Source organism: Nesoenas mayeri (genome assembly GCF_963082525.1).
Source record: "Nesoenas mayeri genome assembly, chromosome: 2".
Taxonomy (NCBI): Eukaryota; Metazoa; Chordata; class Aves; order Columbiformes; family Columbidae; genus Nesoenas; species Nesoenas mayeri.
Genome location: NC_137543.1, coordinates 71,029,356 through 71,052,500, shown reverse-complemented (window position 1 = coordinate 71,052,500; position 23,145 = coordinate 71,029,356). Strand labels below are relative to the sequence as shown.

The window sequence follows — 23,145 nt, the reverse complement described above, 5'->3', positions numbered from 1 at the left end:
ACATGAAAGGTGTCCTCCCCTAGCCACACAGAGGGAGGAGAAGCAGGAAGCAGTTACATGTTGACCTTGACATCAGGCGGTGGAGATCTCTTTTATAAGGAAGTTCCTGGGGTGGTTCCAGTTAATGGCCAAATGAAAAGTATGGTGATAACCTATTTTGTGCCATTGTCAAGCTATTTAAGCCCCATTCTGGATTACTACAAGTTCTGAGTATTTATGCACTGTATAAAATCTGCTGGGGTAGTAAGTACAAAGTGGAACCTGACCTTGAAATCCTGACAGTCCCTCCTGAGATACACTGATTATTTTCTGCTCCCATTCCTTTTTTGATAATTACTCCCAGCCCATCAAAATTGGGCTGTATATCAGCATTGACACTTATTTCAAAATTTTCAAAGCTACTGTTTGCCCAGTTTGAGACTAATTGTGCATGCATACCTCACATTTTTTTCTGGTGGGTTGAAGAATGTTCTTGGTGCTCTGGCTCCCTCCCCTTGACTCTTCCCATCTGTGTGTGTGTGATTGCAGGTCCATGGTCACAGACCATTCAAGATGCTGGTGTGAATGAGCAGTGCAGCAACATCCTCAATAACAAGCGGTTTATGCTGGACATGTTGTATGCGCATAACAAAAAGCCTAAGGATGAAGAGGAGAAGGAGCTGGAGGCGAAGGAGGAAAAGAAGGAGACGGAGGAAAGCGAGGAGTCACTCACTAGCCTAGCCAGTAGGATCTCTATCCTTCAGGCCACGAAGAAGGCCAAAGATGAAAGTGTCAAAAAGATGGAGATCGGAAATCTGGACAACCAAGGCAGCGTGAAAGCCTTTGCAGAAAAATTCAACAGTGGTGAGCTGGCCAAGGGGACAGCCACGCCTGAAGATGAAATCAGTGAACAGGTCCCCGAGAAAACACCAGCACAGCCAAAGAAGGAATCTGACTACATCTGGGATCAGCTCATGGCTAATCCTAGAGAACTTAAAATCAAAGACATGGATTTTACAGACTTGGGGGAGGAGGATGATGTAGATGTGTTGGACATGGATATGGGTCCTGGGGACTCCCTTGTTCCCCCTCCTCCACCTCCGCCTTCTTTTCTGGGTTTGCCTCCTCCACCACCTCCCCCGCTGTTTGGATGTCCTCCTCCACCTCCACCCTCTGCTAATTTATTGGCTCCTCCTCCGCTGTTCAGCACTCCTCAGGGTTTAGGGTCACCCCAGGTTTCCAGGGGTCAGCCAGCATTTATAAAGAAGAAGAAAACCATCCGTCTGTTTTGGAATGAGGTACGGCCATTTGAGTGGCAGTGTAAAAACAACAAACGCTGCAGAGAATTCCTGTGGTCGAAACTGGAACCCATTAAGGTGGACACTTCCAAACTGGAGCATCTCTTTGAGTCTAAATCCAAGGAACTGCCTGTCACAAAGGTACAACTCATATTCAGCTTGCTATTATTTTGCTATTTTATTGGTATTCATTCTGACTTAGATCTAGGTGATTTATGTTGTTTATATGAGAACAATGGAAATAACTGGATGTGTTTCTAGCTTGGCCTATGACGAAAGATATTCCATGGCCTGAAACTAGGAGATGAGGCTAGGGTGACATATGTGCCAAGCTACCCTCTTATCTCAGGTCTACCAGTAGTAGGATGTCACTTCAGGAGGGGAACACCAACAAATTTTACATTAAGTTGTTTGTAGCTGAGTGCCAAGCTAGGTATTAAAATCTGAAATATTTTCTGTTACGTTCATCTAAAGGTCACAGCATGATGACTCATATCTGTGTATTTGACGGTTCTTCACTTGGTAATATCTTCCTAATCATTACATAAAAAGGCTAGAGTATCAAACTGAATCTCCTGCATAAAAAGCCTACATGTGTGCTTTGTTCTGAAGGATCAGTTTATCAGCTGGACCAGGTTTACAGCTGAACTCTGTAGGTGTCTTGGGTTTTTGTTTTATACTGGCAAACAGGCCAGTTTTAAATCTTTAATCTGTACAGTATGGCTATCCAAATTTTAGGATAGAAGCTGGCATAGGAAATACCTCTGTAGCTGGGTATCCCTCTTCCTCAGGAGCATTGTGATAAAATAAATAAAATAAAAGGCTGGCGACATGGTTGTTTAACATTAGGCTCAGCAACAAAGGGAAGTCTTTTGTAGATGAATTTAGTAGGAATTTGAAGAAGCATGAAAAAAGTTATTAGCTCAAACATTTATTTTTCATGGCTACATAAACATTTCTTTTAAACAGAATAATTGGTATCAGGGAAAATTTGTTTTGTTTTGCCTTGTTTTCCAGTTAAAATGCTGGTAAATTATGTCCATCTCTCTTACTTTAAATAACTAAACCACTTGTATGTTTTCTATATGTGCCTATATGTTTTATAGTGACATAAAAAAAATCACTACATTGCATATTTTACTTCTCTTTGGATGGCAAAAGTTATATATATTATGTATCATATATATTATTGTTTGCTCTTAATCTGAGGAGACTGGATGTCTCATGGTAAAAGTTCTGCGTGTCACTTGTCTGGGTTATTCACTCAAAATTTTCCAATAGTCATTCTTGACCTTCTTGGCCAAGTGGAAACATTGCAATTTGAACAATCAAGCCCCCTATTAAGTACCTAGCAAACAACAGGTACATAAATACATGGCTCGCATAGATCCTGCTGTCACTGTTCTTAGCTGAATTTTTTGTGACACAGATGCATGCAGATGTGAAACATATGGCACGGCAACTCAAAAAACACATTCAGCTGATCGTTCATTTGGCCGATGTGGAGATTAATTTCTCTCTCTAACTCCTTCTCTGCTGAGGAAGGAATGCTGGTGACACCGTGGCGTGTTACTCCTCATCTCTCTCTCTGTAAATACAAATCTGCACAGATGTTTCATAGATGGAAGGAATAAGAGTGTTTTCTTAGATCCATAAAACATTTAATTCTTCCAATTGAAAGTGGAATTATGACTTATTTGCCATTTCCAAACTTAGCTTTGTGCTAAATGCCAGTATTGCAAAGGATCAGTCTGGCTGATTCTTAATCTTTTATTCTCACCCAAAATTTTTGATAGAATGTTAAATTGTTGGAATTCTGACTTATTTACTTTTCCAGTCATTTACTGTGCACGTTCCCCAACTCCCTTTGGCCATTTCCCCACCCTCTCCTCACGCTTGCTTCCCAAACCTGCCTGGGCTGCCTGATGCTTTGGCACAGCTTTTGGCTTCTGGCTGGAAGATGAGCGAGCAGGTTTCTTTGAAATTAGTGCAAGTCTGAGGAATGATTTAGGTGACTGCTTTCCTCTTGGAGCCTAATAACTGCTCTCTGCATGAGACATTATACTTTTGGCTCTCTTTCCACCCCGTCCCATAACACAGACATAGAAGTCTCATTGTCTCTGTAGAGAAGACAGTGGTGACAAAGGATTACCATAGTGGAGGTCTGCTCAGACTTCTGAGACTCCTGCATGGTTTTGATGAACACCAGCAAATCTCCCAGGTTAGGGGGTGGTCCTTAGATCAAGCGAGAGTGGGAATAATTAAGCAGACCACTGAATCTGTAAAAGACTTAAGGTTTGGTATGAAGATTGCTCTCAAATTAGGATAGCTCTTGCTTTTTCCAGACTGCTTGGTTTATTTCCAACGAGTACATTCCCCGTTGTGTCTAGTTTCTTGTGTCCAATGGCTGCAATCCAAAACAGGTTTATTCTATAATATCGTAAAGTCTGACTCACAGCTCAGTTGATTCAGCTGAAAAAAAAGAGCGCAGAGCAACAAATCAAAAGTCAAATCTCCAGATTTCATAGCAATAGATGGAAGCAGGTGCATGGAAAAGGAACAGTCCAGAAGGATGAGATGAGAAGTAAAAGTCAGGGTGTGTAGGGGGGGGCTTGGCTTTACTTCTGCGTATGCACTTTCATACAGCTGTAACCAATTTTACTCCAGTTTCTAATCCTTCACTGTGATTTCCACAACACACAGCTATAAACAGCTACGTCCTGGCTTATGAGAACTTTTTCATTAAACACAATAGACTACAATAAAATAAAGTGGATTTTAAATCGTGGGATATAATATAGGAGTTGCAGGGGAAGGCTGGAAGGGGAGATTTTTGATTTTGGGGAAACTTATGCTACACTGGACAACTCAGACATTGGTTACAGTTAATGAAGCACCTTTAGTTGCAGATTGTTTATTTTCTCAAACAGAGGATCACAGCATTCTGTTTGCAAATAGAGAGTGATCAGGTATCCCCTCCAAGCCAGTCTTCTCGCTCTGCCAAACAAAGCAGGTATTTCGGCAAAGTATTTTCTGTGAAGGGAAATGAAAACACACAGACACTACTGAATCACACAGTGTTCTTCTGTCCGTCTGCCATTCACTTGGTTCTGCATGTCATTTGAAAGTATTATTTTGCTGATTCATCTATACCCTGTGGGACATGTGCCCACAGACAAAAAGCTAGTAGGAGTGAAAAATTAAGGAATGTGTTTTCATGTATATACGTCTAGACACTCCTTTTGCAAACGTTTGTTGCAATTTAAGTACATGCCAAGGCAAGTCATAAATGTGGACCAGAATTTCTGAAAAATATCATATATGTGTATCCTGGACAAAGTCAGCTGAGTGTTTCCATTTTAAATCCCCAGTGCTAAATCCTAGCTAATTGAAATGTAAAAAAATTACCATCTCTCTATTAAGGAATTGCTCATTTTTTTCTGTGCTATTGATGTAGATTGTTCCATAAGTTTAAATGCAAGAGATATTTCTGACTTGATGCTCATATATAATTACTTATATGACCACTGGAAAAATGAATTAATTTTTTCTGCTTCCTGTGTTAATTAAAACAGAGGCGTGTGTTAGACTGTGTACTCAGCAGACTGCAAATCACCTTCTGTGGGATGGAAACAGTTTTTGAATAACCTAACTACCTAAGCTTCAATAGAGACAACAGAATCTGGCCAGTTAGGTCTAAATTCACTATTATTGTTAATACATTGCAGGAACATTTGTTTGCCACAAATCATATCACCTGATATATTTGTATTTTATAATTAATTTTGTATTTACATTTAATAATACAATATTCAGAAGTCGGGGCTTACATTACATACTGACACATTAAAATATACAGTCAAGTGCACTAGTGCACTGTTCCCTCAAGCATTTGAAGTCATTCTCTGTTAATGAACTTATAAAGCACAGTCTGAAGTCACCTAATGTTGTAATAGAAATTAATAGTCGTAGTTTAAGTCAGACACTTACTAATGTGCAATTTCATTGCAGACAAAAGGGAATTCTTTTCCTAGCAGTAGGGTAATAAAGTTCATAGCAGTAAAATGTTTGTCTTTTCTTCATCTTTTTATTCATTTGGAAAGGATTTCTTTGTAACTCAGCTATCATCCCCAGAATGGATTATAAATCTCTTCTACCCCTGTTTTTGGAAAGAGATACTTACCCCAAATTTTTATACCCCGTATGCAGTTATAGCTCTGGAAAATACCTACATACTTCCATCCCCTATACAGCTCATCTGTCTTTCATAACTCACTGTGGACGAGCGAGTGCACTGTTGCAATCACAATCATCCCAGCGGTTTGCATCATGTGTCCCTCAAATGAATATGTCTCTCTTGTCAAGCTTAGGAGCCTTAAAAACAGAGCTGCAGATCTGAGGCTTACTTACCCACACCACATGTGGGAAGCCTAAGTTTAACTCCTTGCCCCCAGCTTTTTCGCTTCTGCATAAATTCTTTGGAGCTGTGTAATTCTGTGCTGCGAAGAACAAGGTAAAAATTGTTGGTTTTAAAAAGGCTAGTGCGGTATAAACTCAAGAGGAAGCAGTCTCTGGTGAACCCCACTTGTTTTTTTGTGGTCTTGGCCACTAACTGTGGTCCTGAAAAAATGTGATTAATGATCCTGGAAGTTAAAATGCCTACTTTAAAGAAGCTGCATCTGATGCCCATCAGGTAGCTCTCCAAGAAAAAGAGGACTCTTACTCAAAGAAGAGAAAGTTCAAGAAGGCTTCAGGGATGCTTTTAAGGTGTTAAGATAGCAGTTCCAGAGAATAGCCATACGAAAATTGAATGCAAATACTATTTTTGCTCTCCTAAAATTTATTCAGTTTGCTGCAAAAGAGTTGTTTCCTTTTAAGTTAAAAAAAAATGCCTCTTATTATTTTCACAGATCATACTGATGTGATAGTCTCCAACTCTTGCAAACTGTACTTGCCTTTAGTCTCATCTGCACACAGAAGTTGCATCATGCTCTGTTAATCACGTTGGTACGATGAAAGGGCTGTTGTGGTGCACACGTGCTGTGGAGGCTACTGGGACCCGTGGGCACAGCTCTGCTGGGACTGGTGGGCACAGCTCTTCCTGTGCAGGCAAGGAGCTGAGCTCTGCCAGAAAAAGGCATCTTTGTAATAATACAACCGCCTTCCCATTATGAGCTAACCCACCGCTGGAAGTACTTTGATAAAATCGTATTTGCTAACTTAGTTCTTCCAACACAGAGGCAGCGTGTAGACCTGGCAGCAGGGCATTTTTTGACTCGGTGGTGGCTGTTGAGCAGACCCAAAAGAAGTGGAGAGCAAAGCTTCATGGTCTAAAAAGCTATCCTGAACACAGATTGAGACTGAGGCAGTAAGAGTCTCCTTCTGGGCTTTCCCCCAAATCCTCAAGAGATGCAAGAGGTACTGTGCACGCAGCACAGATGATTCCCAATTCTGGACAGTTGTATGGGCTGCCACTTTGCAGCCTAGAAAGAGGAATTGTTTGGTCTCTCTCTTTGCCCTTTTGAGGTGCATCTGTGCTAAGACTGCTGCTGCCAGAGCTAGTGACCACAGTCCAGGTAACAGACTCTACAGGGAGATCACAGTCACAAGCCTGTGCCTTGCTGAAATATGGATTTATACACAGTGGAGCACGTCTGTGCTTGCTTGCATCAGTGTGCTAGTCTTCTCCCTATGCTCCTGTGCTTGACAGCATCCCTCATCTCATCTCTGACAGGGCAAAGGAAAGTGAAAGAGAGAAAACATGTTTCCAAAGTTCATATGTGTGGAGAGGGAGGAAAAGACTTCTGTGTATGAGAAGCAGAGTCCTCTGCTTTTGCAGATGCCTGGTGTATGACATATGTGTCCCTATGTAGTTGCCAAAAAGAGACCTTCTAGCACGGGATGATGAGAGAATGAGAGACATGCTGGAGTGTAAAAGCAAAGACCACATTCAGCATTGTGTTGTGCCATATAAATAGTTTGTGAGTCACCTTGCCTAGTTGATTCACATTTTGCCACTATGCAGCAGGGGACAGAGAGGAAGAAATTTCTTGGGTCTTCTCTAGAATGGAACTTAAAGCATATGTTCTTAGTTCTTTGTGCTTTCATTACTATTTGTACAGTGGTTTATACTGGAGGGTAAGATCCAAGAATTATGTCTAGTCTCAAATAAAAATTTGAAAAAAGCAGAAGGGCAGAAATCGTTCTGTACCCTTATCATGAGCAGTGAGGTAGAATACCCTTCCTCTGGCATCCAGAGGGCAGAAAACCATGCCAGTGTCTCCAGAAAGGCATCCACAACTCCTTTTCCAGTGCCCAAGGTGGATTTATAGCACAGGAGAGCACTGGCAGGCAGGTGGAAACCACCCTGTCTGGGTTCCATCCAACCATGGAGGCAAAAGAGAGTCAGTGGCCACTCCAGGTTGACCATCAGCTACTAGGTTGCTGCCCCACTGGCCCTGTGCCAGCCAGTCCTGCTGCTCAGCAAAGCCCTCACCCGCAGAGACCGCTTCAGGCTTTTTTCAGACTGACTCTTGCCCCGAACTGCGGTGTTCCCAGCCCTCGCAGGGACTCTGGTGTCTCAGGCTAACTCGGTTTTGCATGACATCTGAGACTATGTTTAGCTCTCTGGTTAAATCCTGGCAGCTCATGCTGATACCAGCAAGGATGTGGTAAAAGAATTCAGCTTTTTGGATGACTATAAATTGTTTAGATTTACATTCAGTGTCAGCACCCATGTGTAGGGGAAATCATTAGTGAAAGGAGTGACTTTTTCTTTATAAAACAGGCTTGAGGAATAATATTCTTGTTCTCTTCTTTACCAAGAAAACTGCTGCAGATGGGAAGCGACAGGAGATCATTGTATTAGACTCAAAACGAAGCAACGCTATTAATATTGGCTTGACTGTGTTGCCCCCTCCCCGGACTATCAAGACTGCTATTTTGAACTTTGACGAATATGCCTTAAACAAGGAAGGAATAGAGGTAAGAAAGAACAGACGATATCTTCAAGTTGGCATTTTCAATGTGTCCTTTTATTTCTATGTTGCACATGGTACAGCACAGACTTTTCATGGAAGAGGGAAAAGGGAATGTATTAGGTCATGACTGAGTGTTGAAACGCGTCAAATCAGCTCAACGTGCTCAGAAGCATGTAGTATTCACCTGAAGTCGACATGCTCAGTAAACGTGGATTCTCTGTTTTGTTTGTGTCTGAGTAACAATGGTGTTAATTCCTGTCAGGATTTTCAGAGTATTATCTGTGTCTCTGGAGCTTGACTGAAATATTGTGAGCAGCAAGAATGGGTAGGGAGTTACTAGGGCTGATGCAACTGGTACAGGGTTTAATAAAGTTCATGCCCAGCTAGCTGTTGAAGTCACTCTAGATTGTATATCTAATGGAAAACAAATACAGTGACTAGCTCTCTGCTCAAAATAGCATTTCTGTGTTACTGTTGTTTGAAGAAAAGCAGTTGGTATAAAGATTACAGATGATGTAATTTTTACCATTACATGTTTGACTGTGCAGATATTCCTACCAAGATCCAAGATGAGCTCTGTTTATTATTTTTTTTATCAAAACATTTTTCTTCTATGAAGTGTAAAAGAAGCTTTCTGCTCCCCATTTTTTTTTCATTGTGGTTGTATTCATTTCAAATCTTTTTGGTTTCTTTTTTGTTTATTTATTTATTTATTTATTTATTTTAATAAGCGCATATCATCTAGTAAGAGTAATCTGCACAACTACAAATCTCAACCAGTGGCTGAGCTGCAGAGGTCATGCATTGATTCATGGTCACCTTTCAGTGGTCTTACACTATTTTTCATGATTTCTCCCTTTCCACCTTCGCTATGGTGACTACAGATGAAAATGAGAAAAGCTATCTGGAATGGAAATGGAGTTGCCAACAGTTACATGCAAAAGAAATACTTAAGGCAAAAGATCATTCTAGCTAGAGGCAAGGCCTGATTTATCCCCACTAGAATATGTAGTTTCTTCCCAAAGCTATATTACATATTTGCTATATACATACCTTACTCATATTGTGAAAGTGACTAATCAACTAAAAAAGTAATTTTTCATGACTTAGCCCACGTACCCCCCACTGCAGTTTGCCAAAGCTTTGAAGTGTCCGAGTTCCCCCTCCAGCCAAGCCCAACTCACAGACTACCAGGTGGATCTCAGTGCTGTAGACAGGGTTTCCATACAAAGTCCCACATAAAATGGCTGATAAAGGAGGACACATCTTCATTACCTCGAAAGTATCCTCTCCTTTGAGTTGTCTCTGGCATTCGTCTGCTCTGCACAATTCACCCTTTCCAGTGCCAACATTTGTAGCTGGACTCCTCATCTGCCAACCACCTGTGGTGTCCACAGTCCTGAGTGCCTTGTACCACCACACCCTCCTTTGGGTGGCCTTTCCATTAGCTGCCAGAAACCTGTAATTTCATTTAAAATATACATGCAGGTAGCTTTCAAACTGAAGAATTCAGAAACTAGGAAATGATACACTGGTGATACACTTGCCCGGCACTAAAGAAAATGGGATTTCTGAGTTCTGTGTCCACAGCATGCGGCTAAGGATGTGAGTAGTCTCAGATATTTAAAATCAAGAGAAAGGGGCAAGTGGAACAGAGCCCAGGTAATTTCCACCTTGAGGGATGAAGCTTTCATTGTTTGGGAAAGATGATGTTAGTGGAGAAAAGAGCTTCTATTTCTCAGTGTTCCATATTTATTTACTTCTTATCAGGTAAAACCCCGCACTGAATTCAGATTCTCTTTCCCAATCCCAAATTTATAGATTTTTTCTTATAGCGTGTTGTTATAGAGTCCGACAGACATTTATAGCAAGATAGAGGGCTGGATTAAAATATGCAGAATTGACCAAGAGGTGCATAGAGAGATACAGAAATGCATCATTATGAGTCCCACTTTTTTTAGCAGAGCCCTGCTGCACTTTTCCATACTGCCCCTTTGATCTACAGCGTAGGCAGACTTTGTTTGCTGTTCCTCTTCTCCTCTATATTCATCTGTTCATTGGCTTTAGCCTTAGAGTTAGCTTAGATGGAACAGGATTTGTCTTTTCAGTCTAGACTTTTAGAAAATTTTGTGGTTCATATCTACAGTTCCTAAATATTAGGAAATATTTGGTAGTGAATCAGTAATAGTGTAAGCATCAGCTTCTTTTATGTAAAAAAAACAGAGAATAGAGCAAATTATTTGCTATATAATATACTTTATAGCTAACCTGTGGACTGAATAAGGCAGGACTGGTATGGAAAAAAAGAAGGTCTAATTGAAACACTGCTTCACAGTGGGTACTCAAAAGCCTTTCTGCATAGTTAATTGCCTAGAAGAGATGTCACAACTAGTAAGCAGGAAAGAGAGATGTAAGAAGAGCAGCAGAAGAGATGTAATGTGTATGGGGAAGATATAAGATTCACTGCTAAAATTGCAGAGAAGCTGTAATTTAGGGTCATCAGCTTTTAGTGGATCCAACATGGAGCAGGGTACCAACAGGGTAAAAAGCCACCTGAGACATCCATTGCCTTGGCTGTGAGCTCTGTGCTGTATCTTTCCCTTAAGAGCATTGTCACTGTCACGTAAGTGTGCATGTGGCTTTCGTTCTGCACCTTGGTGGAGAAACTCAGATTAAATGGTGTCTTAAAACTGATCTTAGTGATTCCTTTAAGGACAGGGAACTAAAGTACTGCTGACAGTAGTGCTAGAAGCAAGGCAGTGATGCAGTGGGATGCAGGCTACAAGTTTGTGATGGACCAACTCATAATCAAGTTCATATTGACCCAGTAAACCCTGCGCTACTGTCCTATGTTCTGCTAAATGCTGCTTTGCTTGTGCCATTTAACTGTTGTTAGTACTACATACTTTGCTTTTAACTTCAAATATATAACTAAGATAGAAGAAAAAATTCTCCAGGTATTTTAAAGCACTCTGTATATAGAGAGTGTCCAGAGGAGGAACACAAAGTTGGTGAAGAGTTTGGAGGGGAAGCCGTATGAGGAGCAGCTAAAGTCACTGGGTTTGTTCAGCCTGGAGGACACTGAGGGGAGACCTCATGGCGGCTACAGCTTCCTCACAAGGGGAGGAGGACGGGCAGGCACTGATCTCTTCTCTTTGGCAACCAGTGACAGAACCCAAGAGAATGGCAGGAAGATGTGCCAGAGGAGGTTTAGGTTGGACATTAGGAAAGGCTTCTGCTCCCAGAGCACTAGAACAGACTCCCCAGGGAGGCAGTCGCAGCCCCAAGCCTGACAGTGTTCAAGAAGTGATTGGACAACACCCTCAGACACATGGTGTGAATTTTTGGGTTGTCAGACCCAGGGGTAGGAGTTGGTCTTAATGATCCTTGTGGGCCCCTTCCAGCTCAGGACATTCTGTGATTCTATGATTCTATTTTAGGCCATGTGTTTGAAGTGGTTAGGTATCCCTGAGTTGTGAAAAAGGGCAGGAAATGAGGCATGGTGCTAAAAAGGCTCATGTTGACCATTTAGTATGCAGAGCAGACACTGTTAGAAACATGTTTTGAAAGGAAAGCACAATATGTGTCTGCAAGCATGCATCAATCCAACTAAAAAGATTTTTGCCACCTTACACTTGCCAAAGTGGTTGTGTTTTCCTTTCTTTGAAAGCTTGGCATTCATTGTGTTCAAACAACTTGGAGCTCGCTGCAGGATAAAGAACTGCCTGCTTAGCATGGATGAGGGCTTCCTGTGAACTAAGAAAAGAGGCGAGCTTAAAGTCCTGGCACCTAATTTTAGTGAAGTGTATCATAGGCAACTGAGAGAATAGAGTCCACCAAATCAGTCCTTGCTGCTTGTCTTTAGTAAAGGAAATGAGTGGGTCCTTCTGTAAAGTGCCACTCAGTAAGGGAATATGGATCAAAATCAAATTATATCAAAAAGTATGATTAGTTTAGCAGAATAAAATTGGGCAATGCTGTGAGGAAATCAAGGTAGTTTGCTTTGTGCTTTAAAAAAAAGCTTTGTGATGCTACACAATATTGATTGCATTGAGAGGTAGAGGTATAGCTTTAATAAAACTATTTGAAATGAAAAAAGCTCTCCAGGTATGCTAGGCCCTTCATACCCGTATTTGTTAAGTACTTTGAAGTCCATGTGTGGCTAGGTAGCCCTGAGATGTAGAAAGGGGTAAGAAATGAAAGCCTACTGTTAAAAAGGCAGATGTTGACAAGTATAAACAAAAAACAAACTTTGGTTTTCGAAAGTGATCAAGGTATTTAAGTTTTTATTCTGATAGTTGCCACAGTATGTTGTCATTTGCCATTTCCAATTTGTTTAGCTAATGCTTTGTAAAGGTGTGATGGGATGTTTCAAATTATGCTATGTGCTATTATTATGCTATTATGCTATTCAAATTATACTATTGCTCACATGATCTGAAAGAACACCTCATTTCACAAGTCTAGACAGAAGAGAGAATGGACTCAGTGGTGCCTTGCTGGCTGTACAACTACAGTCAGCTTATTGCTGCCCTAACAAGTTTCAGACTTCACTTAAATAAAAAAGCTACACTTTCACATCTTGCAGCAAAGCAAAATGTCTTACATGATTTCTGTGACCAGCAATGGTGTGCTTATGTATTTCATTAGAGAGCTTGAGGAAGTGGGGTGGTATGACCGAGGCAGCAGCTGTCAGTTCCCAGTTTTCAGAGATGGCTGTCACGCATTTTAGATGTCATGCTTTCTTAGAAATGGGTCATTTTTGGAAGACTTCAAATAAAACTAGTGCAGGTGGCCTCGCTTATTGTGGAGTCCTGACCTTCACTGATGTGTCTCGCTAATAGCTGCCTGGAAAGCTGAAGTGTGAGATACTTTTTGGAGCTGAATAGTCTGCCGAGGCCTGTCAACTATCTGGTGAAATATCCACTAATGTGTATTTGGTTATGCAGCTTTTGAATTTGTGGTGTTCAAGCTACAGAAAGCTTTGGAATCAACAACCAGATATTTAGCTTGATAATTTTTTTCAGGATCCTGGTCACCTGGTAAAATCAGCCGAAACCAAATTGGAAAGCCAAAGCACTCATCATCACTGAGAAGCCCCATTGTCTCTTGAAAGAGATTATTTAATCACCTTATTTCTGCAGATGCTCTGGGCCATTTGCAGGCTCTGGTTAGTTGCTTCCTTGCATCCCACACTGAGACCCATAACCCTCAGCCTTATAAAGGTTATAAATTTTTCCCTGAGAGCCCTGTGAGTCTTTCTGCTCAGAAAGTTTTGGAGATCATATGTCAGGATGGCAGAGTCCAGGAAATAAACAGTTTGATCCCTTTGCTGAAAGTTCAAGCAAGTGGCTGGGTCCAGCAGTCTAGGAGCAGAACAACTAAGATCGATTATCTCATGCAAATGAGATCTCCAAGATTTACTTCTTTTTTCTCCATGACAAGATTTGTGCACTGTTTTTCCTCAGAAGTTTACTCTCTGTCCCAAACCCTTGTGTGAGAATGCATGGAGATGAAATATATGTGTTGCACATATTAGAGGATATGAGCATAGGGCTTGTCAATAACCCAATTCTTCTTTAATCTACCTGAAGACTGCCATTCTGGGGAGGGCATCATGAACTAATGATTAGATTCAAAGGTACTTGTGATTTAATCATCATATCAAGTGCCAGTAACCTTCTGCCTTACTGTGTTTTTATGTTCCTTTTGCTGTCAGTGTTGTTTAAAAAAATAATAACAATAAAAATACTAATAAACTGGCAGATGGTCTACTCATCAGTTTCCAGTGCTGAACAAATGGTTTGAATTAGTCATAGAGTGGAAATAAAGAATAGGAGCGTTTTAGCGCTTGCCCAGGGGCACATCAGGGGTGGTGACCAGCAGGATCAGAAATATTTTGCCCAAGCAGATTAGAATTGCTGGTGAGTAGGTCGTTGTTATGGGGACAGTTGCACCCTGGATGGTGTGAGAACCTGCCAGCAGCTCTGGTCCCATGAAGGCAGGGGGGATCCTCAGCAGCTGGCACCGCTAGTGCAGGCTCTTTGGCTTGGCATTCTCTCTTTCAGATACTACGGTACACAGCACAGCAGCCTCGCAGCACTTGGACTCGAATGCTTTTTGTCAGCTCCATCTGGCTTGCGGTGTTTACATAAAGCTCAAGGAGGAGGAGAGTCCCTTTGGAAATAAAGCTTGCTGTTTCATTGCCATCTTTAAAATGCCCCAAAGCAGTGCAAAATCTCTGGAGTGAAGGCCCTGCACCACCACAAAATACTTGTGGGATCCCTGGGTAGCTGCCGAAAGCCCTAGTTATTTGTAGGAGGCAATTGAGAATACTGCTGAAGTGTTAGCATTCAAAAGTGCATCAGAAGCATTTTTACATCCATCACATGGCTACTGCTAAACTCACCATGTATGGATGTTCATATGATCCTATTTGCAAGCTGCCCTGGCTCAGCTGAGGGGCTGTTGCCTTCTTGTTGTTGTGGAAGAGAGGAGTATGCACTAGAAGGCCAAACTTCTTCAAAGGACACTGTGAAACACCTCTTATGAGTTTCAGACTCAGTCTCTCTTTTTTATGAACTTTTTTAGATGAGTGTTGGTTAAGCACTGTGAAATGCCCTGAAGCAGCTACTCATAAACCTCTAGTTTGATGTTAGATATGACCGAAGTTACAGATTTCAACATGTGAAGATGGATGGATGGATAACACATCTCAAAACATCTATCATGCTATCAATAAGAACAGGTGTACATCAGAATATTTTCCAAACAGTCATTTACAGGGGAAGGAAAAGACAAGGAGTGTACTGAGAGATTTTCCTCCTCTTCTTTTTTTCCTTAGGATATTAATTTATTAAGGTAGAAGCTTGTAGTGTCTGAGTAAGTAGGCTTTTTTTTAGATTTTAATTTTTATGTTTTTAGCTGAAAGGCAGAGCCAACGTTAACAGAAAGAAATGCTTCTTTGTTTATGTGTATGGAAGTCAGTATAAGAAGATGGACAGCAAATACAAATGCTGTGACTGAGATTGAATAATTCCCAGTTCAACAAATTGAAGATTATTTGCTTGCTTGACTCTTAGTTCTTTGCCTGATTGACCAGGAAAAGTCTCTTGCTGTCCACACTTAGCTCCAGCGCCGTACAAGGAGCCAGATGAATTATTGGTACTGGAAGAGGACAGTTTGCTACTTTGATGAACTAGCTATGTGCAGTGCTGGAACAAGGCTGTAGTTTGGATTGGCAGGTCTGATAGCTCTTTGGCTATATTTTTATTCTCTCTTCTCCTCCGAAACAGCTTCTATCACTGTAGAAGACTACAGCAAAAACATTTAGTTCTTCAGATGAATAAACATAACTTGCACTGAAAATCTATTGCTTTGTTTTAATGAGACATTGATCAACAAAGTAAAGATCTCAACTAATCTGATGTCTTTATGTTGTTTTGCTTTTCTTTTTAGTTTTAAAATGCATTTATTATGCTAAAAACTAATTAAGAAGAAATATCTTAGAGAGCAATACTTTGAGAAGGAAAGCTGCCACATGTGAACAAGCATGTAAAATCCAATAATTAAAGGGAAAAGATAAATGTTTTGAGCCATACTGACAGCAGAAGCTGAAAATATTGAGATCCTTTTTCATCAGCATTTTAGACTTTTCAGATCAGAAGAGAAAAGGGTTATATGTTGTGCAATGCATAATACAGCTCTAAATTCAATGCGTCTTCCTTGGGAAGTTGTCCTCAGTTTGGGTGAAATTTTTGGGAGTAGACTGCACTAATTGTTGTATTTCATTGAGAAACAAAATGGACTGAACAAAAAATATTAAATTATGGGAACAGCAAGGGACAGGAGTCCTCAGGTTATTCCTGTATACCTACAAGTACACTGGAAGATCTGGGGATGTGGAGGCTAAAAGGGACCTGCTATCTAGACTGACCTGCTGTAAATCACAGGTCAAAAGATTTCACTCATTCTACCCTCACTTCTGTACATAATTTGCTGAAAGTTGGCCAGTTTTGATTTAAAGATGTAAAAGCTGAGGAAAGCAGTCTTAATGAGCCGCTCTGTCTTTCTTCAGTGTTTGATGCTGCGATTAACCACATCTGCTGGCTACAAATTTTTCAAAACACATGTTAATACAGATGTGTTTTTCAGCTGCAGATGTTCAACATAGCAGGCCTTGTTTTGCTCTCTTGTGCAGTGGGTTAGTGCTTGGTTACTGGCACTGCTGTCCTGATTTACCAGCCGGTGATTCAGGGCTTCTGCCGTTACTGCTGAGAAGTCACTCGGTGTCACAGGAGCTCAGGCCAAGTCCAAGTGAAGCTCAGCACGTCAGCCTGTGCTGCAGGAGCGCTTGCTGCAGGAACATCCCCATACCACTGCGTCCAGCCCTTGCCTCAGCTCCACCGCTGATATCTGCCTTGTCTCTCCCTTCGCAGAAAATCCTGACCATGATCCCAACCGAGGAGGAGAAGCAAAAGATCCAGGAGGCACAGCTGGCAAACCCTGACGTCCCCCTGGGCAGCGCCGAGCAGTTCCTTCTCACCCTCTCCTCCATCAGCGAACTCTCCGCCAGGCTCCAGCTCTGGGCTTTCAAGATGGACTACGAGATAGTGGAAAAGGTGAGGGGAAGGCGAGGAGGCAGGGGTGGAGATGCTTCCGAGGCTTTGCTTAATCTTTCCCTGACCTTGTCATTATATGAGCATATATTTTGAGGAAACAGTAAATGGGTTGCTTTTGTTACGGTGGCCAACCAGGAAACAGCTAAAATGATCCTTCATAATCTGTTCCTTCTATAAAAGAAAATTAAAGATTATGTTTTCCTTCCTTTAATTAGGCAGTAATGATGTTGGAACAAAGAAGAGAGCTAAATCCTTACCACATCTTCTCCAGATGTTGTTATTCAGGAAATTCTTACCTCAGAGCAGTAAGAATTTTTCTTTGGATAAAGATTGAATGAGGACTACAGTATTCATCATAAAATGAGAATATTGATCTTACATCCATTTGAACTGAGGAAAACACCATCCATTAAAGTTATTTCTGTTTATAACTCTTTTTCAGAGTTATAAACAAGAGATAAGACATCCTTCAGGGGTGTCCTTTTTAGTTCAGTCACAGAAAGTTGTTGCCACCTTCTTCATGGATGGCATTTATTCAGAGAACACTGTAATTGGTTTTTCTGTCATGAATGATGAATCACAGACAAAAAATTCAAAATGATAGCATATAATTTCAACACATTAGTGAAGCAGAATGAAACTGTGTAGGAGATTTCAGCTACGTGCTGGCTTTCAAAAGCTCTTGCAGGAGTCTCAGTCCAGGAACCTTCCTCTATCTGCACGTCTGGCATACAACCCATTAATTGTTCTTCAGGCAGTTCTCTCCTGTATATATTTAATTTTGTAGGTGTACCTGTGTATGTGTATTAAAAAACTTTGTGTGATATGGATTCTGATAAGGCATTCATAAGCATGCCACACTTATGTTTACCTAGCTGTGGTTATTTCACAAGTTATACAACAGTGGATTGATTTGCAGATGATGCTATCAAGATTACTCAACCTCTGCTTTATTTTCATAGATTTAAGGAAATGCAATCACACTAATATTCGGGATTTTTTAACTGCGACATTTTAGTCTTAGACATTTACATTTCTGACTTGTAAAACATGAAATACTTGTATATGCCTTGAATGCTTTTTTTTCCTTTTTTTTTCTTTTTTTTTCTTTTTTTTTTTATGCTGGTACAGCAATTTATTCTGCTTTGAAGTTACCACATGGCTAAATTGTTCCCTGATTGTTAACTGAGTCAGCTGTAGCTGTTAATCTATGTGTATACCTAGAATTTCCAGCCTCCTCTCAGTCAAAAAGTAACATTTGAAGCACTGCTAAAAGCTGAAGAAATTCTGATAGTTTTCCTTTTGTCCATCCTATAATATTTATGCCACAGAGTTAATGAATTGCCGGCTAAAATCCATGTAGAATGGATGCTAGCATAAAAGGTCACAAATGCCTAAATTGCTCAAAGATCTCATAGCTGGAGTGAAGATAGGACCAATATTTTCATCACTGTTGAAAGGTAAATAGACCTAACTACACTAGTTACCGTAAAATGATACAGGAAATAACATACGATAACTCTGATAAAAGGAGCATGTGGTAAGAAGCCTAGGAGACAAGCATAGGTATGGCAGACACCTTGGGTCTTCATTTGGTGAAGAGGAAGATATAGGATCAGACACCAGAGGGACAAGGGAGAGCAAGCAGTTGAGCCTCTTCAGTAACAAAAGGTTAAAGGCAGTTCCAGGTAACCAATAAATGTAAGTATTATTTAGACTGAGATACCATGAACATATTCCATTAAAAAAAGGAAGTAGTTTTCATTAATGATTGTAGAAATAAACGAGTCCCAGGACCTGCTAACATTCTTCCGTTCTTGAAACCATATTTCTTCAGAAGATCCATCTGCAAATGGGCAAACACTTTGTGAAACTCGAGTGCCAAATCACTTCCCTTCACAGGCTGGTCTTGATTAAATGTAAATATGGCAAATTACATTTTGGTCATCTCAAAGTTCCCATCCCAGCCAAATTTTTACTCCACACAGCAAAGCAAGCATGTGAGCTTGTCAAGGTGCAGTAAACTAAACTTGTTACCAGTTTGGTAACAATACAGATGGCAGATCAGCTGTACAAAACACGTGTGCTACATTCTTCCTGTCCAGGAACCACTGAATTCATTGCACGCATATAGTTTAGTTCATTTGTGCATGCATGTCAAACATTTATCTGACACTATCAGATGTCTTGCAGCCAGAAATTTAGGACAAATCCACAAGTTTCATTCAAGCATAATTTCGAGGTGAAGAATAAAAACGTGGTAAATAAGGTTACGTGTTAAGGGTATGAGATAGCTCTGCATTATGTCTCTGCTCTCTCTAGGTAGATGGCGAGTTTTATAGGGAGCAAGGATGGGTATATCATCTGTTAATACAGCATCTACTGCATTGTCTTTTATTGGTTTTTTAATACTACAATGAAACAAAAAATAAAGAGTAATTATGAATGTGCACTATATGGAAGAAGTCTAAGCTTGGACAGCTTGCATGTAAATAGCTAAATGAAGGGCTACAGTATGGCCTGCTTGGAAGCCTTTTGTGCTATCTTTTTACTTTCCTTCAGAATGTTTTAAATTAACTTTTTAGGAATGATCTTTAGCAGGTCGCAAATTGATGCAGCTAAATAGTTCAAAAGCCTGTGTTTACAGCAGATGCAGAGCAGTTTGATTCATCCCCATAATGCAACAAAACAAACTAAATGAACCCCAACTCATAAAGCAGTTAGAGAATTCTGTGCAGCAGTTTGTTGATTTTAGTTTAACTTGATTGACTTGGACTATTTAGCACTTCTCCTCTGATATATGAATTACTTTGCTCACTATGCCATCTCAATTTGTCTCATATTTGCCATATTCTTTTCAATAGATTAATTATTCTGTAGTGGCTAAAAATGTATGTTTCCTTCATCCTTGTGTTCTTAGTTATGATAAAAGATCACTACAATTGTCGAGTGGCCCATGGTATTTCTTCAAGAAAATGAAGTTCTTGGTTATTCGGCCTCTTGGTCTAAATTGACAGCTTAAATTTGGCTTCTTGGCTCATAAAGAACGTAATAATTTGAGAAAAGAATGCTGCTCATGGATGCTTAGGATGACATTTGGAGAAAGAAACAATGTGGACTGTTACTGTGCATGCAAAATAAATAGCCCTGGGCCTTGCACAAAGACATAGAAATAAGCTCCATCAACTCAGTTACCCTCATTCTCTTCCTTTGAACTCTGGTGTAGTTCACTTCCTGAGGTAATGGAACAGAATTTGTCTTCAAGCCTTATCTGTTTACATACCTATACTCAGAATCTAACATGTGTGGATGGAAGACGAATTAAGTTAAGAGACTAAATGAGAACACTTGTAAATCTTGATGTTTGCAGTGGGATTTTTTTGGTTTTAAAATCGCACAAGCACTAAACTGTAACAAAAACTCAGAGGTGGCCATCATTTGAAGAAATCTGTAGGGTCAGACTGCAAACATCCAGTCAGACTACAAACATCCAGTCAGCCAGGGTTCTAACTTTTGTTTGTTTGTTTTTCAAATATTAGAAAAAAATAGTTATAAGAAGCTTTTTTATCAGTTGAGGCAGGGGGATGTTCATGCATCTAACTCCAGTGCAGCAGCCCCTTCTCTGATTCTGTCTCTCCTGTTTGGAATCACAGAATAATCCCCAGGACAAGTAAGGCAATTGCATACATAAAGACACAACATTAGGAAAGTATTTTATGTATTTTTTTGCTGTCCTTGCATGTGATTTATTAGCTGGAACGTGGAAGAAGGCCAGCACACATGGCCAGTTTGCTCTCTGTGAGACGCCAGTTCAGGAACTTTTTGCAGTAATTAATCTAAACCATAGAATTAAAAACTTAAAGCAGCTTTAAAGCAACTACGACCTTCACTTTCTTGTTTCTGTTCACATGGCAGGAAGTTGCAGAACCACTTCTAGACCTGAAGGAAGGGATGGACCAACTGGAGCATAATAAAACTTTGGGATTGATCCTTTCTACTCTACTAGCCATTGGGAACTTTCTGAATGGAACAAACGTAAGCCTGATGTCCCATCATTTCCCCAAAGCTTTTTCCTTCAGAATACTCAAAGTCAAAACCATTATGACAGTTGCAGTATTTATTTTGTACCAGAACAAAACTGTAGCAAACAGAACCTACTTTTACTTTTTATTGTGTGTCAGGGTGCTCTTTGCCTCTGAGCATTATCTGGAGGAGCTATGGAGCTAGGGATCCTTCTAGTGTACCTCCCTTGAGTTTAGCATTGATGATTTGGTTTAGTATTTGAGTGGGGAACCCACTCAAAATGTGAGAACTATGCTATTAGTCACTTCACTGCAGACGGAATGATTTTAGGCCTACTCTTCAGCAAGTTAAAAATAAATAAAAGCAGTCAGTTTCTTCTCCTTTAGGATTCTTCTTTCCCCTCTGCCCCTACTTGGTAATCATTTATATCTACCAATCTGCATGGGAAGGAGTAAACATTTTTACTTTTAAATTTTTCCCTTTTGTCCCCCTTACAGGCCAAAGCTTTTGAATTGAGCTACCTCGAGAAGGTTCCAGAAGTCAAGGACACAGTGCATAAGCAGTCCCTCCTGCATCACGTCTGCACTATGGTGGTGGAAAAGTTCCCAGACAGCACTGATCTTTATTCTGAGATTGGGGCCATCACTAGGTCAGCCAAGGTATGTCTAGTGGGTAAATATATATATATATATATATATATATGTTTTTTTAAAATCCACTTTAAAGTGAAGTATTTATGGTTTTATTTTATTGCATTTTGTTCCTTCGCTATCACAGCACGTTTTATGGACTTGGATTTGTTTTGTCATTCCCACTGAATTTCAAAAATGCAAGTAGTCTCTCTTCTGAGCTTTATCTCTATCTGTAAGGTGGTTTCCTCATCAATGTACTAATAGGCAGTCATGTTATGACAGCCATTTTAATGTTATATACATTACTAATGTATATAATATTAGGAGCAGTTTTCAGGTTAAAACTTTATTTGACCAGTATGTTCAAATATATTTCCTCTGTGGTTTGAGAGAACCTCTTTTTCAAGGCAGATGCTTCTCTGACTATCTTTTAAGGGCAATGGAAGGAATGAATTTTTTTGTAATGAAATTGTTTCGAGAATGAAAGTGTCCTTGAAATATTTTGTTTAACTCCTTTTCTGTCCTCTTCCTGATAATAATTTTGATGATTAGGAGTTAGGGAAGATAAATAGAAATAAACGAAACCTGTGGCAGCACCTCTTTTTAAAAGGTTATCATCCCTTGGCTAATGCATAGGTCTGGTCAATGGCTTTATTTGGCATGCAGATTATTTATTATTTCTGCTACCAGGCATGATAAAAACACTGTAACCTCACTCGTGGAGCTCTCAGAGTACGAAGTTTCCTGGGTGACCCTTAAAAACAGCACATCAGTCATTGCTGGAGTAAACATGACAGAATATAATAAGGAGATAACAAACATGGAAGTTCTGGTGTGGAGTCATGTCTCATGTGAAAATGGAAATAATTACAGCAGATAATACTGATATCAATCAAGTCCAGTGTCTTGATTCAGATAGTGGTCAATAGCAGCTGCTTGAGAGAGCACAAGAAGTTTTGAAAAAGGAGGAAGATCTCTCCTAGAAAAAAATTATTTCATGAGTCACAATACTAATTATGTGCATCAAACGGAGGAAAGATTTCTTTTCCAAAAGCCACTTTGTTGGGATATTTGGAAGGTGGGGGAGGGGGAGCCCTGTGTATTCCAATTTTTTAAAACCGCGAAAATTAAATCGTATTTTGTTTTCTAGCGCAGTTCTTGTGGCAGTGAATTCATAATCTAATTTTGTCTGCTGTTGCATTTGCCAGCTTCAGGATTTACTGTCTGAATATGTTGAACAGTTGAAACATTTATTATCTCTCTATTTCGTAGAATAACTTAGGTTGGAAAGTACTTCTGAAGGTCATCTGGTCCATCACCCTTTTCAGTTCAAGGTCAAATTAAACCAGGCTTCTAAGATCCTTGTTTAAGTCTCAAATAATCTTTCTACTATTTTTTTTGAGGGGGGGGAATCTCTTTCCATATTTTTTCTCCATCTTTTAGAATGAATCTGGTCCTGTCTGCAGTGAGCACTTGATTGGGATTTACAGTAATGACCATGATCTGCTGAAGCAGATTTACTGCTTATCTCTCAAACTTCTAATAGTCTTAAATCAGGACTAATCTGAATAATTTCTTGCCATCTGTAGGTTTTACCCTTTCAGTGTTTTTC

The 23,145-nt window shown here is 40.1% G+C and overlaps 1 protein-coding gene across 1 annotated transcript in view; it reads left to right on the top strand.

The window, feature by feature from the left end:
• Positions 1 to 23,145, top strand: part of FHOD3 (formin homology 2 domain containing 3) — a gene marked incomplete at both ends in the record, with an annotated part of 379,512 nt that overhangs the window by 319,240 nt on the left and 37,127 nt on the right. Inside the window, 5 exons of the mRNA XM_080340636.1 lie at positions 529 to 1,418; positions 8,103 to 8,261; positions 16,696 to 16,878; positions 20,794 to 20,913; positions 21,399 to 21,560. Coding sequence (XP_080196762.1) covers positions 529 to 1,418; positions 8,103 to 8,261; positions 16,696 to 16,878; positions 20,794 to 20,913; positions 21,399 to 21,560 — 1,514 coding nt within the window. The remainder of the gene's footprint in view (positions 1 to 528; positions 1,419 to 8,102; positions 8,262 to 16,695; positions 16,879 to 20,793; positions 20,914 to 21,398; positions 21,561 to 23,145) is intronic.